At 41.0% G+C, this 19258-nt stretch overlaps 2 protein-coding genes and 1 non-coding gene across 4 annotated transcripts; all 3 read left to right on the forward strand.

Annotated features, from left to right (window-relative positions):
- Nucleotides 1-631: 631 nt before the first annotated feature.
- Nucleotides 632-4932, forward strand: eif3k (eukaryotic translation initiation factor 3, subunit K). Of its 2 annotated transcripts, none has more exons than XM_069161463.1 (8): nucleotides 632-809; nucleotides 1534-1632; nucleotides 1911-2031; nucleotides 2488-2565; nucleotides 3775-3841; nucleotides 4038-4115; nucleotides 4364-4489; nucleotides 4776-4932. In XM_069161463.1, the coding sequence occupies exons 1-8, from the start codon at nucleotides 748-750 to the stop codon at nucleotides 4805-4807; spliced, it is 663 nt and encodes a 220-aa protein (XP_069017564.1). In that variant the 5' UTR covers nucleotides 632-747; the 3' UTR covers nucleotides 4808-4932. The 2 variants fall into 2 exon arrangements, with proteins under 2 accessions (XP_069017564.1, XP_069017565.1); XM_069161464.1 differs by having other exon boundaries at nucleotides 2491-2565.
- A 1010-nt stretch (nucleotides 4933-5942) lies between these two features.
- LOC138205464 (calpain-9) lies at nucleotides 5943-18896 on the forward strand. The gene is made up of 20 exons (XM_069161492.1): nucleotides 5943-6199; nucleotides 6786-6855; nucleotides 7600-7718; nucleotides 7960-8093; nucleotides 9043-9214; nucleotides 9345-9416; nucleotides 9779-9870; nucleotides 10364-10438; nucleotides 10747-10907; nucleotides 11671-11828; nucleotides 12175-12383; nucleotides 12823-12868; nucleotides 13703-13777; nucleotides 13999-14059; nucleotides 14743-14807; nucleotides 15185-15253; nucleotides 15553-15631; nucleotides 16379-16495; nucleotides 17466-17524; nucleotides 18425-18896. The coding sequence occupies exons 1-20, from the start codon at nucleotides 5954-5956 to the stop codon at nucleotides 18449-18451; spliced, it is 2106 nt and encodes a 701-aa protein (XP_069017593.1). The 5' UTR covers nucleotides 5943-5953; the 3' UTR covers nucleotides 18452-18896.
- On the forward strand, nucleotides 12044-12116 carry trnak-uuu (transfer RNA lysine (anticodon UUU)). The gene has a single exon. It is a non-coding gene; the product is annotated as a tRNA-Lys (tRNA).
- Nucleotides 18897-19258: the final 362 nt, after the last annotated feature.

Consider the following 19258-nt stretch of genomic DNA (forward strand, 5'->3'; position numbering starts at 1 on the left):
CAATCAACCAGTCAATGTTTCATGTCATGTTTCAGTTTTGTCTTATGGTTTAGTTCCATGATATCAGCTCAGCAACTTTACAGACAGTGCTTCCCCCCCTCCCTCCTCTCCTCCCGCAGAGGTTAAATGGAAAGACAAGTTTTCGGTCATCACCCTTTCCTACACAGTCTAAATTCACGACTGAGGCCAAATGTGACCAAAAAAAAAAAATTGTTTTTTAATTATTGCTGTGTGACAGCTTAAAGCACAAAATAGTTTTACTTTTTTTTTTTTTTTTTACAATAGAATTACAATTCTGAAGTTATTTTTCTCATTAAAAAAAACTTCCCCCTATCCCTACTGTATTTAAAAAAAAAAAAAAAAATTAAAAATTCCCGAAGTCTCATAGACTGTTTTGTTTACCGCCCTCTGGAGGCCACAGGGTGGAACTGCAAAATAGTAAAATGATAAATAAAAATGATCGATATTATAACTACGAGGGGGTACAATGAAAAACAGTGACAACACGAAGACAATCTCAAATTAAATAACTTTTCTTTTTTTCTGTCAATATAATAGAAACGCATTTAGAAAAGCTTATCGTACCGGTCTGGCGACACTTCCGGTCCTGCTGTGCGTCGTTCTTTCCGGTCCGACCTTTTTCTCCCTCCGCCCCGTTTTTCTACTTTTGTGGCCCACGTGCAGGAAATAATCAGTTTTGTTTTTTTTTAAAAAAACTTTTAAGTTTACCGGTAAAGTTTGGACCAAATGTCGTCGCCAATAGAACAGATGAGGACGAACGTGGGGAACCTCCTGCGAGGAATCGATAGGTACGATTGATCCGCGTGACGAACGGAATAACCGAGCGACTTAGCTTACGTTAGCTCAGCCCGGTTACTAACGTTAGTCAGCGACATTAATCATGTTTAAATTGGGAGTCTGCTGTCGGTGTATTAATAATAATAATAATAATAATAATTATAATAATAATAATAATAACAATAAAAAACAATGAAAGTAAAAGCATTAAAATCCGAGTAGCTTTCTTTTCCGGTCTGTCAGACTTTACAATCCTAAAATGAAGTCAAACTTTTTTTTAATTTTTTATTATTTCTGCTGTTCATTAATAATAAAGACTCACGTGACCTTCTGAGTTTATTAAGTTATGAAGCACGTGAGTGAATCTCCAAACAATCAAATTCTGCTTACTGCAGTCAAAGATAAATTATTTTATTCTCCCGTGTTTGTTGATTTAGGATACAAATTCAATTCACTTTTCGCTGCTGCTTTTTAATTTTTTAATTTATTTATTTATTTTATAACAGTTCAGTACTGACACAGATGTTACCTGGCTGACCTGCCAGTGACTCCAGTTTTTTATTTACAATGGTCATCGTCATCAAATGTGCAAATCTGAACCCACAAAATAGAAACACAGAACTTGTTGTTACTGCGAAGAAGAAAAAAAAAACTGCACAAAGAATCCTTAAAGACCTGCATTGCAGATTTCAGGTACATCATAATCTACGTCTGCCGTCTCACCTTTCCTCGCAGGTACAACCCAGAAAACCTTGCAACGCTGGAGCGCTACGTGGAGACGCAAGCCAGAGAAAACTCCTACGACCTGGAGGCCAACCTGGCGGTGCTGAAGCTGTAAGTTGCACGAACCCGAAATCTGACGCCATACAGATGCAGTCAATAATAATAATAATAATAAACTTTATTTGTGTAGCGATTTTCATGCAGGAAATGCAGCTCAAAGGGATTTACAGCAACGAAATGACATGAAGTGTGATCTGTCAAAGTAGATCAAATGTTTGTTATGATTCGCTTCTTCTTCTTTTTTTTTTTAAATCTTTTTTTATTTTTGTAACTGAACATCTTGTTGATTGTTTTTCAGGCTCTAATCGTTAAGCATCTTTTCCCTGCAGGTACCAGTTTAATCCAGCCTACTTCCAGACCACCGTGACGTCCCAGATTCTGCTGAAGGCTCTGACCAACCTGCCGCACACCGACTTCACGCTGTGCAAGTGCATGATCGACCAGACACACGTATCCTTCTGGTGCCGTTTGGTTTATCTCGTGTCGTGTGACCCGCTGTGCTCCGGCAGCTTCCATCTGCTGACATGTTTAAGATTTACAGTCAAACTTTGTTTTGGTGCGACCAGCGAGCTCATCAGGTCCGGTAGAGGTTCTTCTTTCTGTCATGCTTCGGGCAAAGATATCCGCTGTTAGTTTGTTTTTATTTAAATATTTTTAATGGGCCTTATTTACATATTTCTTTTAGTTTGCCTTTTTAATTTCCAGATATTTTATAGTGGAAATGTGTTTATTATGTTTATTATGAGTGTAACCACCGTAGGTGAAATATCAAGGTTTATTCCAAGTGTTACAATTATCAATACAGTAAACTTTATCACTAGCATAGGAGTAACAGAACCGGGGTGGGGGTGGGTGGGGGGTAGGCTGTGTCTTTGGGTCGGGGGCATTTCCTTGACTACGGTGTCGCAGCAAGAGGAACGCCCCATCAGACAGATCCTCTACCTGGGGAACCTGCTGGAGACGTGCCACTTCCAGAGCTTCTGGGTAGGACGCACACACACACACACACACACACACACACACACACACACACACACACACACACACACACACACACAAATGCTATGGCTGTGTTTATTGAACTGTAAAAAATAGACAAGATTTGTGGAAAATGAAGACAGAAATAAAAATACGATGTTTAACGATATCTAGTCGTTGGAGATTCTGTTGAATCTTTAATGGGGAGACTTGAGGAGGTCGTTGGGAGCCGGATAAGAAAGTTAGCCGAGACGTCCCTCTCCCCAGCAACGCTTTCCAGCTGCAGGGGCACCCAGAGGCGTTTCTAAACCAGATGAGAAGGAGGCGTCCTAATCAGAACCAGCTTCATTAGACTCCGTCAGACATGAAGGAGCAGGTTTTCTCTGAGTCGAGCCGTCCGGCAGACGAAACTCACGTCAGCTTCTTGTGTCGGCGATCTCATTCTTTCGATCGCTACCAAAAAGCTCGTAACCACAGATGAAGGAACGGGACATTTCAGCTCCCTCTTATCACCAAAACGGTCCACTTCCTCCCTGCTGACGCTGCAGAAATCTGCCTGACAATCTCCCGCTCCATCCTCCTCTCACACTCGTGAACAAAAACCCACAGACTCTTCAACTCGTACCCCCGGGGGGTCCGAAGGGAGGAACCCACGGCCTCGGATGAGGAGGGGCCGACTCTCATCCCGGCCGCTTCACCCTCCGCTGCACCGCTGCAGTACACGATGAAGGTCACGCTCCGATGAAGCCAACAGAACCGCTTCAAACCAAAACTGCACTCTCCTTTCATACCAAAGTAAAAGTTGACGTTGCTATGAAAGGAGAGGTACGAGTTTTATGGAACAAAATGTAATTATTCCAGAAGCACCACGGTATCGATGTTGCATATTTTTTTCCTATAAATGTTACGTCACTCCAGAGAGAGAGAAGGAAACGGTCGTCCCATATTAAAGATGTTTTCTCCGTTAAAGTAACCTCCACTGCATGCTGTCATAACATTCATTTCAACGGACAGTTTCAACTCACAACTCAAGAAGGAAATAAAATGGATAAGGTTTTTTTTGTTTTTTTTATCACTGACTAATCCATCATTAACTGCCTTCGGTCCCGGACATTGCGACATCTCTCGCCTCCTTCCTTTCTGATTTCTTTTTGCTCTCCTCCTCTTTTCCAAACTTATGAAATTTAGGTGTTTTTGTTTTGTCTTCTCTGACAGACGAGTCTGGAGGAGAACCGAGAGCTCATCGACGGCATCACAGGCTTCGAGGACTCCGTTCGCAAGTGTGAGTATCATCTTGTGACTCAGGGCTGAGGACCGGACGTCCTTCCAGTAAAGACGAGCAGCTGGTTTCAGTGGGAAAAAAAAGCGGAAACAGCCGCGCCCAAGTAGAGACGTGGCAGGTCACACGAATAAATCAAATATATGTTTTTAATGGTCAAAGCCGTAACATTTCCTGTTTCATTTCTCTTCCTCTTCAGTCATCTGCCACGTCGTGGGCATCACCTACCAGACCATCGAGCACCGGTTACTGGGCGAGATGCTGGGCGACCCGCTGGGTAAGAACTTCCCACGCAAGTTAGCCGACTCGTCGATTATTTTTTCCGACAATAAAACAACTCGATGTTCCGGCTCCGTGCCTCCTTTTATGACGAGGTGGTGTCTGTTAGTGGATGTCAAAAACACAGCAACTCGACTGTTGACCTGATTTTACTGTAAAGCTCCACTAATCCTCTTGATTAGAAAACAGATGAAGGGATTCTCTTGCAGCGATAAAGAAAACAAATCTCTTTCTCTGCTGGCGCAGACACGCAGGTGAAGGCCTGGATGAACAAGTACGGCTGGACGGAGAACGAGGAAGGACAGATCTTCATCTTCCACCAGGAGGAGAGCGTCAAGCCCAAGAACATCGTGGAGAAGATCGACTTTGAGAGTGAGTCTGATTAACTCGTGAGACAAACTGAATTGAACATGAACATGAAGTAGTTGTAACGTGTGTCTCGCTGTTTGTCGAGGCCCTTTTCTATTATTTTATGATACCTAAACAGTCTCAGTGTAGTTTTGTCTGAATCTCACTTTTATGGCAGATTTATGAGCTCATAACACCGTCGTGGAGAACAGAAAGCCAGATTGCTCTCATCAATGTATTATTTGTTTCCATATTATGAATATTCTTTCTCTGTTTCTTACACATTTCTTCCTCTTTTTTCTCTTCACAGGTGTATCCAGCATCATGGCCACATCTCAGTGATGCTAATACACACACACACACACACACACACACACACACACACAAATGTGCATCAGTCATAACGGAGTCAACCAGGTCATTTGTTTTCATAATCACTCTTCTCAATAAAAATAATTTATCATTCAGTGCCTGTGTCGGTTTGGTTTGTCACGTTAAGTCCTTGCAGGGGAAACGTTTGTCAGTTCTTCCCACTAATTATTTATTGATCTTCCTCGTTCATCCGAATGGTTACCGGAGCGTCGGCCATTCGTCGTTAGTAATAGTCCTTAGTTATGTTAGTTAGTTAGTTAGTTAGTAGGGTTTGTTGTTCTGTGTTTGTGTGTAATTGTGGACTTTCCTTATTTCACATCCTCAACAGCTCAATAGGTTGTAAGATGTTGCTCAACTTCCATGAGAGGTTTCAGTCTCTTTCCAAGACATTTATTTGAGTATGTCACCTTTGCCTTAAGGCACTTTTTGCTTTTGACTTTTATTTCCCGTAAAAGGTCATAAATTCAACAATTGTCTGACTCACTCTATAAAACCTGTGTATCATTGTTCACAATGATAAGTCGCAGGTATTTTTAATTTGGCCATATGGCCTATTATGAATCAGTAGTGTATGTTGATCACCGGTTAATGTTGATTTCATAATTTATAGACTGTATTTGACTGCAAGATGCATTTCGGACATCACTGGAAGAAATCTAACTACTTTTATTGTTTTGGGCATTTAAGTTGTTTTTATGTTATTGACAAATTGTGTTTGTTTCGCAGTAACAACACAAACAATCAGCAATACAAAAAAAAAAGAAAAAGTATTGTACACTAAAGGTTGAAATTGCTTCACTAGAACCTGGATTATTGCTTCAAAGTAGGATCTCTGAGTACAAGACAGGTTTTGGGTGAGCTGTGGTCCATGTTGGGGAGCATGTTGGAAAAAATATATAATGTAACCTCTGTAAAGACTAACCGTTTCTCCTCATGTTATGACCTTAAAATCCCCAAAGTGACGGAGAGAAACGAACAGTGGCCACACCTTTCACTCAGGTGAGCACCTACCTGTGTAACTTCCCGCAGAGGGGCGTGGCCTCGGAGCATTTTCCTTATCTGTTCAAGTGAAAGCGGATATAGTTGAACTCCAAGGTGAAGCACCAACACGTTGCCATGATCAAGTCTTGGAGCGTGTCGTCTGAAGGCTCCCTGCCCCCCCTGGAAGATGATGCCGGATCGGTCTGCTCCGACGAGTTGCTGGGCTCTCAGTCCCGCCGCTGGCTGGCGGACCTCCTGACCGGGGACATGCCGTCGAAGAGCGGGGACATGCCGTTGGGCCGGGACGGGCTGTTCGTGGACTGTCACTTCCCGCTGGGAAAGCTGGAGATGCACACCGGGGTCGAGTGGAAACGACCAAAGGTTAAGATAATCCGAAGTTTCGCTCAAAGAAACTGAATTGTGAACTTGAGTAATGATAACCTGTGGTTTGAGTGGTGATGTTGTAATAAAATAATGATCTATCTTGCAGGTTATTAACTATCTTACAGGTTTATTACTGCAGTCTTTTCCAACAGGCCTATAATAAATCCTTCTTTCATGAGGCTGTAGTTTATGGCGCTGTTGGACTATAGCTTTGATCTCCACATTATTTATAGCATTAAGAATCGACTTACTTGTCATGTATTATTTATTTATTTTTTAATGAATGGTACATCTGCAAAATTTTTATTGCACACTTGGTAGCAGTGAACGTAGATGAAAGTAAGTCTCAGAAACTGGGCACCCTGATGTCGGATTATTCCTTCAGTGTGCCAAGTTCATGCCACGTTGTTGTGATGGCTTCACTTTAATAATTAGCTGCCTCTCCCTTTGGTATGGTTGCTGTTCCAACAAGCTGAATACATTTTTTTATTTCGTTTCATCGACTGACTGTTTCCAGCTCATATCTCCTCTCTCCTTCCTTTGTTTGTGTGTTTTTAATGGATCGTCTCACTGCTGCTCCTAGGAGCTCTGTCCCTCACCGCAGTTCATCGTGAATGGAGCCACACGCCTGGATGTCCGCCAGGGAAAACTCAGTAAGTAGGCGACTCCTGTACTCTTGCACAATGCAGTAATTTCACATGTGATGAAAACCCTTTTCTACAAGACAGGCCAGTGAAAAGCACTAAACTTGGGGGACTCAAGCACATAAACCACGGCTGCAAATGGCACTCAGAGTGAGTCCCAGGTTTGATTCCTAGCCAGTTGGATCTGTACTGCATGTCAAATTTCATCTTTATCTACACAGCACCAGTCTGAAAATAAAAAATTTACCTTTTTTAACTTCACATTACCTTTTTTTGTTAAGTGGAGGATCTTAAAAGGTTTGTAAATGTAAGAAATTACAAATGTTAGGGGTTAGACAAACCAATTCCACATTATACAAAGGAATGTCATACGATATCACATACAGTATGTAAACACTGTTACAAAACACTATGATATACTGTAAGGATGAGCATCAGGTAGCAGGATGTGTCAGCTATGGAGCACGCTTGAGTTTTCAGAGCAACAAATACAGATCTCCAAAGAAGTAAACCATCTGTGACGGATCTGCTGGTGCATAAATAAAACCTGATGCACCTGCAGCTGATGGAAGATGTTGGTGGTGTTCAAGCCAATAAAGGAAATAAATAACAAACTGTTGAAGGAAGGAGGGTTTGGAAGGCAGCAGTAATAAACTGGTCTAACTACAGATGTATGCTAATGACCTTCTGGTCTGAAATGCAGACTTTTAATTGATGCAACTTCCTGACCGACCTCTCCTCCCTCCTTTCCAGATGACTGCTGGTTGCTTTCTGCTATAGCGTCTCTCTCCGTGCATCGATCTCTGTTCCAGAAAGTTGTGCCCGAAGAGCAGAGTTTCCAAAACGATTACAACGGCAGCTTCGTCTTCAGGGTAAATACCTGAAACACTGCTAAACGTGCTGTTGTCTCTGCTCAGTCATGCAAATGTAATTTTCTTCCAGAATTCTTCACCTGATATATTTAACGGCAGCATGAGTCAGCTTATCGAGGACAACGGCCAAAAGACACTTTCAAATCAAAGGCTTTTATGTGTCTTTTGTTTGCATTAAGAGTTGGTGAAAGCAGATCACCATCATTGTGACAAAAACCCCTCTTCCTGTCTCACCGTGTAGTTCTGGCAGTACGGTAAGTGGGAGGAGGTAAGAATCGACGACTTGCTGCCAACTCAGGACAACAAGCTGATCTTCCTCAACTCCCCGGAAAAACATGAGTTCTGGAGCTCACTGCTGGAGAAGGCCTACGCCAAGTGAGTCCCCGTCAGTCAGTGTTTGTTTATTATCATATTTGGATGCAACTTCAAACCAAGAAGAAATGAGGCCAATGTGAGCTGTCACTTTTTATTCTCCTTGGCAGACTTATTATTTTCTTTATTGAAATCAGGCCAGAATGGAGCATTCACTCTTGTGAGGGGACAAATACTTTCATTTGGAATAAGCATTTAATGTTTCCGTGGCAACGACACCAGAACATACTTTTTATTGTTTTTTTGTGGGAAGATTAAAAATGTTAGGTTTATGAGGTTGATGTCCATTTTGCCACGTGGTGTCCTGTACATTCAGTTCAAATTTAGCCGTGGTCTTCTTTTGCCTGTTACTCATTTTTAATAAGCTACCCAACTGCAATAAGTCCATATTTTGTAGCTTTTTTAATTGTTCAATTTTTCGTTATTCAATTTTAGCAATGAAAGAAATGATTTACTGAACAACTTGGACTTCTCCCTGTCTTTGGGTTTTAAAACACACGTGAACAGATTTTCTTCACTTTTCTTCACCAGCTGTTTTATTTTAGCTGCTTCACTGTATGTTCTCAGACTTTATGGTGGATAACTTGCATCTGGCATCTGTCAGCTTGTCTTCTTAATTAGACGTCTGAGTTTCCAGATTTTACACTTTAAAAGTAAGAATTTGAGCTTTGAAAGACAAAATGTTCATCCTTTAAATGCTACATACTTTGTCCTGTCAAAAGAAGTTTTGTGAGCCATCGGCCAAATTCAGACATATTGAAAAGTGCATCTTTAAGTTCTTGAACACTGACTATAATTTTGTGTCAGAAAAACTGTATTTCTGCTCATTTATTTAGGATTTATGTTTCCTCAGAAAATCAAATTCTTTCCTTTGTCAACCCCCATGTCCCGTTATTTAGCGGTCCGTTTCCCACCGCTGATGTTTCCGTCCTCTGTGCGTCTTATGTCTCAGGCTGAAAGGTGGCTACAGAGCTCTGGATATGGGCTTCCCTCATGAAGCCATGGTTGATATGACGGGAGGGGTGGCGGAGGTTTTGAACATCGGCTCGTTGACCAGAAACTTGCCAGCCTTTCTGCGACACCTGGTGGCTAAAGGGGCGCTCATCAACTGTGCCAACTGCCAGGTACGGTGAGGAGGTTTAATGTCTGGGAAACACTGTCCCTGTTGAAGGGTTTTTTGTTCGTTATGAGTCATATATTTCCGTGTGTTGCGTCTGTCCTGAGTGTGGGTGGATGTTTTTTTTTGCTCTTCAGGGTGCTCTGGAGGAGAGGAATGAACTGGGGATCATGTTCCGACATGCCTACTCCCTGACTGCAGTAGAGAAGGTAACTGTCCCTAAACGAGGTCTAAAAATCTCTCATATTTTGAATATCTCAAAAACCTCTCGCGAATTCCAAAAATAATGTTGTTAGATTTATATTAAAAAAAAAAAAAAAAACGTTCGGGTGCTGTAGCAGCATGTTTCTGATGTGTTCGGGGCAAAATCTGATCACAACCATCTGAGTTTTGTATGTACAGTAGATGTGAAGCCACATTTTCCTACTGAAGCCACAAATGCTAAAATAGATGAGACTAACATTTGATTGTAGGATTTGTGGATTTTGATGTTATAATGTGGATCTTATATCGTCTGTTCTTCCCACTGCACTCACCTGTCTGTTTCTGTTTTTTTGTCCTCTCCTGTCAGGTGAAGACGGCACACGGCACCGAAGATTTGGTGCGAATCCTCAATCCTTGGGGCAACACAGAGTGGGAGGGGCCCTGGAGTGACTTGAAAGGGTTGGTACACCTATTTAATCCAACAATTAGCCGGGTTTACAATTGATTTCATGACTTTACTTTGGCAGTTTCTGTCTATTTCACTTGTCTGCCTTTCAAATGTAAACTTGAAATGGGTTGTCTCATAAAAAACAAAATGCAGTTTGAGAAGTAAAGAAATGTTGGAAACAAACATAAAAAAAATAAAAGATTTTCATACAGCGGTAAATTAAGTCTGATTGAAACAAGACTTCAGAAATAGTTCATTCATCGCCACTGATGTCATAACTCTATTTATCAGTAATTTCATACAGTATTTTATTATGTAATTAATATGTTCATGAGGTCATCAGATGAAATATTAGCAACTAACTTTGAAATACCTATAAAAATCCCTAATAAGAAATATTATATTATATTATATTATATTATATTATATTATATTATATTATATTATATTATATTATATTATATTATATGATATGATATGATATTACTCTCTGCCTCTTTCCAGTCCAGAGTGGAACACAGTTGGCATCGAGGAGCAGAAAAGACTGGGCCGAGTCTGCCGGGAGGACGGCGAGTTCTGGTGAGTTTGCGGTGTCACTGTGAAACATCAGCGTGTCTCGTAATCAGCAAACATCACGGCCGACTGACGCTTGAAGTCGGCCTTCTGCAAACACACAACATGTGACTCTCTGCCCTGAGAACAAGTCAGCTTATCATTGACATTACTTCTTCTCACGCAACACTTTGTTTGTCAAAGAAAGACTGAAAGAAGGAAAGCAGTGTGATACTGCAAAGAAACACAATCAAAGGCATGAAATAAATAAATAATATATATATATGTATGAACTTTAAACAGTCATGTAATCAGCTCACCTGTTTCTCTCTCAGGATGTCGGTGTCGGACTTCCGACAGAACTTCGAGGTGATGGAGGTGTGTCACCTGAGTGACAGCCTCAGCCAACCGGGCTCCAGTGTGCTGCCGTGGAGCTGCAGTATGCATCATGGCAACTGGGTGCCGTCCATCTCAGCAGGAGGTCCTACTCAAAGCGGTAAGATGCGTCTTTGTCTTTATGTGTGAGTATCATGTCCAACTCGGACCTATATGCACCTCGTCTAAAGACCGGCCTTAATTTCTACACTTGATTTTTTATATATTTCATTTAAGTGAATCGCAATTTTTCTATCATCTTTGCAGTTCTGATTCCCTTCTGCTTTTTTTTTATTGCACAACATTTCAGTACTGCAAGTTAGAAATAATCCTCTTCATTAAGTCTGTTTTATGCCATGTTTTTGATGAATTCTTCATTAGGAATAGCTGCTTACTCACATCCAGCATAGACAAGTTTATTTGTGTAGTCTAGAATAACTGTGCAGTGTATTTCACCACTAAAACAGACGCCGTCTGTCGGTGCGGGTGTGGTCGGTTTTAACCTTAATCTTGGAACAAATCTTCTCTCTTATTGACCTGGTTATTGTGAATAAAAACACAGAGTTACACCACCATCACCAAAATGAGCAACAACCCAGCTTGCAGACATTTGGCACACACAGTACAGATCAACCAAAAGATATAAGAATAAAAGAAAAAGAATAATACTGATGCTGAGGTTTATGTTTGGGTGGCAGATGTTGCCACCGACAGATGTGTTTTTATTGGTAGCTCCAATGTGGTGGCTCTAAAAGTGTGTGTGTGTGTGTGTGTGTGTGTGTGTGTGTGTGTGTGTGTGTGTGTGTCTCTCTCTCTCTGCCTCTCTCTCTCTCTCTCTCTCTCTCTCTCTCTCTCTCTCTCTGTCTCTCTCTCCCTCCCTCCAGGTCAGTTCTGGCAGAACCCCCAGTTCTACTTTGTTCTGTCGGAGGTGGACAGAAACTCGTCCATGTCTCAGAAGACCTGCTCCTTTGTTTTGGCTCTGATGCAGAAGCACAAGAGACGGACAGGCAATAACCTTTCAATAGCCCTGCATATATACCCGGTACACACACACACACACACACACACACACACACACACACACACACACACACACACACACACATGCATGGTGTCACGTGATGTCTGTTATTGAGCAACTGTATGACCCAGTGAGGTAGACTAATAACAAACAATCCTAGAAATCATCTGTAAACATCTGTATGGCATATGTACAAGTATAGGTGAATTTCTCAGGTACAGTACATCAGCTTCAGAGCCTGGATAGCTCAGTCGGTAGAGCATCAGACTTTTAATCTGAGGGTCCAGGGTTCAAGTCCCTGTTCAGGGGGTGTCATTTTAAACTCAGTTCATTCTGTGTATGATCTGAATCTGTCCCGTGTCTCCAGGCCCATCCTAAGAACACCTACCTGTCCGCTGAGCACCTGAGTGTCCTCCGCCCGCTCCTCTGCAGCCAGCAGTACTCCCCACGTCGGGAGGTCGTTCTTCGCAACTCTCTTCCGCCGGGTTCTTACATCATCATCCCTTCCACCGCAGAGCCCAATCAGCAGGGAGCGTTCCTCCTCCGGGTGCTGACGGAGCAGGGCAACGCTGCCACGTGAGTCTTGGATCGGTCTGTTGACCAGAGTTGTGTTGTTGTTGCCATGACAGTAAAAAAATACTCAGTCAGGTACCACTCCACACTTGTTATCTTGGAGGTCGTTTCTTTTTGAGTATTTAAAATCCTACAGAGAAGCAAAAAAGACGGACTCACTCATTCTCATTCCTCACCCCCAAAAACAAGAAAGATAATTCATAAAAATTCATTATCAGCACCCGGTCAGGTGACTGCTAATGAATTCAACAAATGAACACAAAACAGGAACTTGTATCGCGCCGCATGTTTGGGAGGAAGAGAAGTTCAAAAACAGCAAAGTGTCCCCAAAAGAGCAGTTGGTTTCATGAACATACACGATGGTAGACCTGTTTCTTTTACGACATGTTCTTATTAATATGTTGACTCTTAATATATTTTAACTCTTTTTTTTTTCCCCCAGTCTAGCTGAAAAAACAGAACCACAAGACATCCACTCGGTAACAGAGGTACGAAACTGAATCCGTTATTAACGAAATAAATGATCAAATGTTTCACTCAAACCAGATTCATCACCAGGGAATAAAAGTCAATAAAAACGTTCACACTTTGCCAAAAACGACACCTAGACAATGCACTGCTTTACACTTTGAAGCGTCTGATGTTTTATCTATTATATATTTAGTACACGTCTATTGTTCATGTCATGGTGATGTCATGTTTTGTTTATATCTTTTACCTTATTCATTGCTGCCAACCCAATTTCATTGTATTTTACAATGACAATAAACCTGATGCCTTTATGATCTGACACAGAAGGTGTCAGGACCACACCTCTATATAGACCTGTATATAGTCTGTACATAGTCTTGGTTTTGTATTTAAAACTTATCATCGCCTGAACAGGGACTTGAACCCTGGACCCTCAGAGCTATCCAGGCTCTATAAACTGCTTGATCATCACATCTGAATCCAACATCGTACGCTGGTACATTGGTGCAATAAAAAAATTAAATCAGCAATAAAGGATATTTGAGTTGGCCGTGCACCAGACTTTTAAATCTAAAGATCCAGAGTTCAAGTTCCTGTTCAGGCGATGACAAGTTTTGAGAAGTCTGAAATCATGTGAACGTGGTTCAAACACCTTCAGTGTATCATGTTGAAGATCATCAATTCAGTCACACAACAGACCATTGAACAAAATTGTCTACCTCGCTGTACGCATTAACTAAAGAATCAAAGTTGTTATTTTGGGCTCAATATCTGGAAGTTAAAGAGTAGACATTTGTTTGTGAAAGTAAAGTCTTCCTTTTGAATTCAGGCTCTGTGTTTTCTTCCTGCAGCCTTCATTTCCTCACCAGAAAGTGCTTCTTTCGCTTGAATCTACCGAACATCTGTTCAATAAGCATTGCAACAAGGTAAGATTCACCTGCATTCAGCTGCTTCACATCAAAACTGATCTTACTGGCAATTCTCAAGGTGTTTTTTTGTTTTTTTTCTGCTGCTCTGATCAGGTCGGTACAAGTGGTGTCTAATTATTGGTTTCAACCACAAACTACGAAAAGTTTTGCCTGCATTTAAAAGGAGCGGTCTCTGTTACATATTGTGCCGTGAACGTTTCTTGTTTTTGTGTCAACAGAAGGGATTTTGCAAACCAGTGCACCTCCACAACCTCCTGACTGAGGTCATACAGAGAGGAGGTCTGTATTGGGTGGATTTTTTTTACACTTGTTCAGTCTTGTTTCTGTCAACAGAAGAGTCTTTCTGAGATTAAATCTGTACCCGTTGTTAGTTGTGGGTACAAAGCATTCTTGATGGAACAAGAAAAAGTCATGTCTGATTTTTACCTTTTTTACTGTGGTAATCTGTTTTGATTTCATAAAAAAAAAAACAGGGCTCGTTGGGGTTTTGGCTATCAGTCGATTTATCTTTTGAATATTACATCCTGTTGTAAAACACGTTCTACAAGAGATGGTTACAGTTTTACAGGAACAGAAGAAGTTGATGGGATGCCGTGGCAGGAAAGAGGATGTACATTAAACCTGGATATTTGCATTTTTGTGAAAAACTATTGTATGACTGCTGCCTGCCTGTGAAGCACATCATTGACCTTTACAGCTTTTGCTCTCAGCGCCCGACACCCACTACTTCTGAACCAGCCTTTGTGAGGTTCTTTAACATAACAACATCAGTATTCATGCCAGAGTTGCTGACACCACTCCTGCCTAAACATCTACATCTATTGGTATATACCGCCCTGATGAGGACCCTGCATTAGAAAAGGCAGCCTCACTCACCGCACGTGTTTAGAAATCCTCTTTTAATGTAATAAAACACATTTTTGTGAAAATGTCCACTGATCCTTCCTTCCTGTCGCATTCAGTGTTCGCCGGCAGTGAGAAGAACCTGTCGCTGGAGCATTGCAAGAGCCTGGTGGTCCTCATGGATGTATCCTTGAAAAAAACATCTGTGTATTTCACACCCAATGCCAGAGAGAAAAATAAATAAATGATGAAAACTGTGAGTATTTGTGGTTTTGAGGATGGTACGAAAGTAACATTACTGTCATTTTAAAATAAATTAATTAAAGTAATTAAAACTTAGATTAAAAGTACTGTAAAAAACAGAATGTGAGTATCAGATTTTATATTTAAAGGTCCAGAATTGAGGTGAATTTTGCTTAAAAACACTCAGTCGTTGGGATAACTTTGTTATCTGAGGGCAATTTGACTTGCTTGACCTTCCTGCAGGTTTTATCTTTCATGGTCGAAACTACACAACTGCATGACTGGTGGGAAGTTCCTTGACCTCAGTACGTTCCTCAGAGCCGAGGCACTGCTCAGCTGAGCTGGCACGACTTCCAGAGTCTGTGGGACAAGATCAGGAGGTGGACGGTAAAGTTGTCCACAGTGACACCAACAACAACAACAACACATGTTTGGCTGACGTCATTTGTAAAATCTCTCAAGTTTAGCAGAAATTGGGCAATATAATGACGAATGAAGTCAGTCCTCTATTAACCAGAATGTGATTAGTGTGTTTGTAAGAATTTAGATTAAGCATTAAAGGTTGTCATGATTTGAATACAAACACACTCCACTGGACAGAATAGATGTCCTCTGTGAGACGGACGTGATGTTTGCGTACGAGCAGTTTTCATACATTCAGCTTGCTCTCCTGAATCTCTCTGCAGGACATCTTCCTGGTGTTTGACAAGAACAAAACTCAGCGCCTTGAGTACCAAGAGGTCAGCCCCGCTCTGAAGGCAGCAGGTAGGAGGAAGGACACAGCAACAGAAATAAATTCAGTAGATAGTTCATTCACGTGTCAAGTATTTCTCAGCCATATTGAGTTTCGTAACACGTGTGCAGACCTTTCTGACCAGCAGGGGGAACCGATACACGTCTCTTGGTCTTCTTCCTCTTCCTGCCTTTTAACTAGGTTCACTCACAGGTCCAAGGACCTCAAATATTTACTCTGACTTAAAATAAATAACCCTACAGACATGGTTGCATGTATATAATTGTAATGTTTGTTGTAGATCAAGAATCAACATTTTAGTGTTGAATATATAGTTGACTTGCACCTGTGTTTGCAGATGGATTTAATGTATCATCTGACAGTAGAAAACAATAATAAATTAATAACTTTCTACTAACGTAGGTTTGTAAAATTCACTACAGTTTGATTAAAATGTAACACAGAGTACAAAGGCTGGATAAACCTTGAGGCAATCTGCAGTGATGCGTCCCTTCCTGTTTTTTTTTTTTTTTTTTATGTTTTAGACTTTGTCCTCTGAGCTTTCCGAAGAGATAAAAAAAAAAAAAAAAAAAAAGGTCACATACATCATTTAGTTCACCTCTAATGTGTCACTTGTTAAAAATTCATTTGAAGTGAGAAATCTTTTACTTTACTTGGATAAATGTTTAAAATATCTACCTTTACGTTTATATGTCATAGAAGAAAAACAGCCTGCCCACTGCCACTTACTCTCACCTGGGTTTGTGTCTCCGCTGCAGGCATCATGGTGGACGACCTGGTGATGCAGCTGGTTGGACTGAGATACACAGAGCCTGACATGACCATCAGTTACCCCGGCTTCCTGTACCTGCTGATGAAACTGGAGAGCATGATCTGTAAGGGAGGGGGACGAAAAATAAACGTGGTCTTGTGACAGTGTTTAAAACTGCAGAGAAGCAGACTGGTGCTTGAAACAAGCATGTTTAAATCACTTGAATGCTCATGTTAGAATAATTCAAGCCAATATATCCTGCTGGTAATTAACTCTACAAGGCCACAGGAAGAAGAAGCAGAGCGTGACAGAGGGGGAGAGAGAGGATGAGGGAGGTGACGGAGGAGGCGTGGGAAAAAGGTCGGAGGAGATACAAGAGGAGGAGATGAGAAGACTTGCAACAGAGAGGAGAGAGATGTTTGATGACAATGGAAAAACTGGGGAAAATGCAAAGCTCTGTTAAAAGAAATTTTGCTTTTAATGTCTAATTTGAATGATTTTAATACTTGAAGTCTCAAACTAAAAGTATCTAAACAAGAAGATTCTTCCAACCTTTTGATTCTTGAAATTTTTTCCCCCCAAAAAAGAAAACAGTCAAGTTTGTATTCATTGATGACAATTTCTCCAAAGTGAAAATAAAGCAGTTACGAGGTAAATAAATATTAATCTTAAAATTGTGAGGGAAATACATACCAGGCTGAAGTTAGTCACGTATGAAAAGATCCAACAGCTGTAAGAAGTCTTACATGGAGCTGGTAAAACTCCTGATACACAAACACAACACCATGTAAGCAAAGTTGGTTCAGTTTGTTTTTGATGTGCCTTCATGAGAATAATTCATCCTCTACTGAACTGAATGAAAAAAGTCAAACTAAGTCTCGCATTCATGCATTTATCATGTACGTTAAGTTAGAACCAGGATAAACAGTCGGGTTTCATCAAAGCCTCTACAGAGTTGGATTTGTCTGGATGGACGGTGTTTGCCAAGAATGAAAAATCACAAGAAAACAGCTCTAAATACATTTGAGATTCTGTTTCATTAATATTCATCCAACTGTGTCAGAATCATTTGTTGTTTTTGTCGTCTTTTGCAGACAAATTTCAAACGTACGACATGGTTGGACTGGGGACAGTGACCGTGACCTACAGACAGGTAGGAACGTGGATTTAAATTAAAATAAAGTTTATAGACTTCAGGGTAAATTACTGATCGTGATTTCCTCTGCAAAAAGGCATTAAAAATAAGTTCTTTAAGTGTCACTGTGCTGTTATTTCTTATTCGGTGAACTTAAAGAATTGAATAAAATGAAACCGTTATTGTGGCGTGTGAAAAAGTTTGGTCAGCCTTCGTCACCTCGTTGATCCCGATCAGAAGGAAACCTGCTTAAATCAACATCTCAATTCAGCAAAGCAACATCTGGATAAGCCAGAGTTGTCGTGGAGACGAGTGCTTTGGACAGATGTTAAAATTGAGCTCTTTTTTCGACAATCTTCTCAGCAGCTGCATTTGATGAAAAGAACACCTCACCATCCGTTTAACATGGAGGGGGAAATATTGTGCTGTGTGGGTGTGCAGCAGCTGGTTGTACAGAAACCACGAACGAAGGGATTCCACTTAATATCGGCCAATTCTGGACGCAAATGTCACGCAGTCAGTCCGAGAAAATGAAACTGAAAAGAGGCTGCAACATGGATTTTTCTGTTGGCGCTCACGGTCCCGTGATCTGAACATCACTGGAAGTCTGTGGGGGAGATTTTAAACAGGCAGCGTGTGCGAGACAGCACAAAGATATCTCAGAACGTGACGTAATCTGCAGAAAAACTTAATGCTGGGTACAAAAACGAAGCCGTTTGCGAGCTGTGACATCTGCTGACGTCAGCGTTTACAAGAAAGGTGTCCAAAACTTCTCACGTGTCGCAATTACTGTAACTAATGAAACAACAATAGAGATGTAGCATCACAGCACAGGTGATGTGCTGCAACAACAACTTTCAGTTGGGCAGCTTTTATGTTACACCTGCTAAATGTTTCCTGTTCTCTGATTGGTTCCAGTGGCTCCACATGACCATGTACAACTGACCTGACCCGGGTCACTCGGACAGATTCACCAGGATTTGCTTGGTTTTAGTCTTTTTTTCTGCTCTTATTTCATGATTTTAACACGTAGCATAGAAACATGTAGCAAACAAAAAGGTGATTTCCTCATTATTGTGCTCTCAACCGTGACATCATTTCTAAGCCTTAATTACAGACATTAGACCAACAAGTCTAATCGTTCCTTTATCATTTAGTAATTATTTAATTATCCCTCAGTCTGCATTTCTTTGTTTGTGTAATGCTTTAAAGGTAAAGTGAAAAACTGTAAAGCCGAAATACTAAATGATGCATTAATTCTCCTGGAGATTGTAAAAGATGTACATAAAGTGGTTTTGAACTCATTACTTCAACTCGCCTTCAGGACTCTGCGGGTTTGTTCCGGCGTGAGGTTGTGTGAATAAAGACTATAAAAAGTAGAAAGAGTGTGTGTGCTGCTTCTTCTTCTGCAGTTTGATTCCAGACGACCAGAGCAAATATTCACAGTTGGACAAATTATGTTTTGGATTAAAATTTCTGCTGATTCAGCCGTTTCAGAGGCAAGTGTGATGGTCACCAGGATGTGTCCAGGTAACGCATGTAAGTAAATAACATGACACTTTCCAGTTTGCTCTCTTCGGTGCCTCATTTATTTGCTTAAAAAGTTGATTAGAGCGGATATGCTGCTGTCTGTTTATGCAAGTCATTTGTTTGTGTAAGACTGAATAAATAAGTACGACTCCCTCAGGAACTTTCACAGACACTCGTTCAACTGTTTGTCCTCAAGCTGCCGTCGCGAGCGTCTTCAGTCTC

This window comes from Embiotoca jacksoni, unplaced genomic scaffold, assembly GCF_022577435.1.
Source record: "Embiotoca jacksoni isolate LCO1_2020_lvr unplaced genomic scaffold, fEmbJac1.0.p SCAF_28, whole genome shotgun sequence".
Taxonomy (NCBI): Eukaryota; Metazoa; Chordata; class Actinopteri; family Embiotocidae; genus Embiotoca; species Embiotoca jacksoni.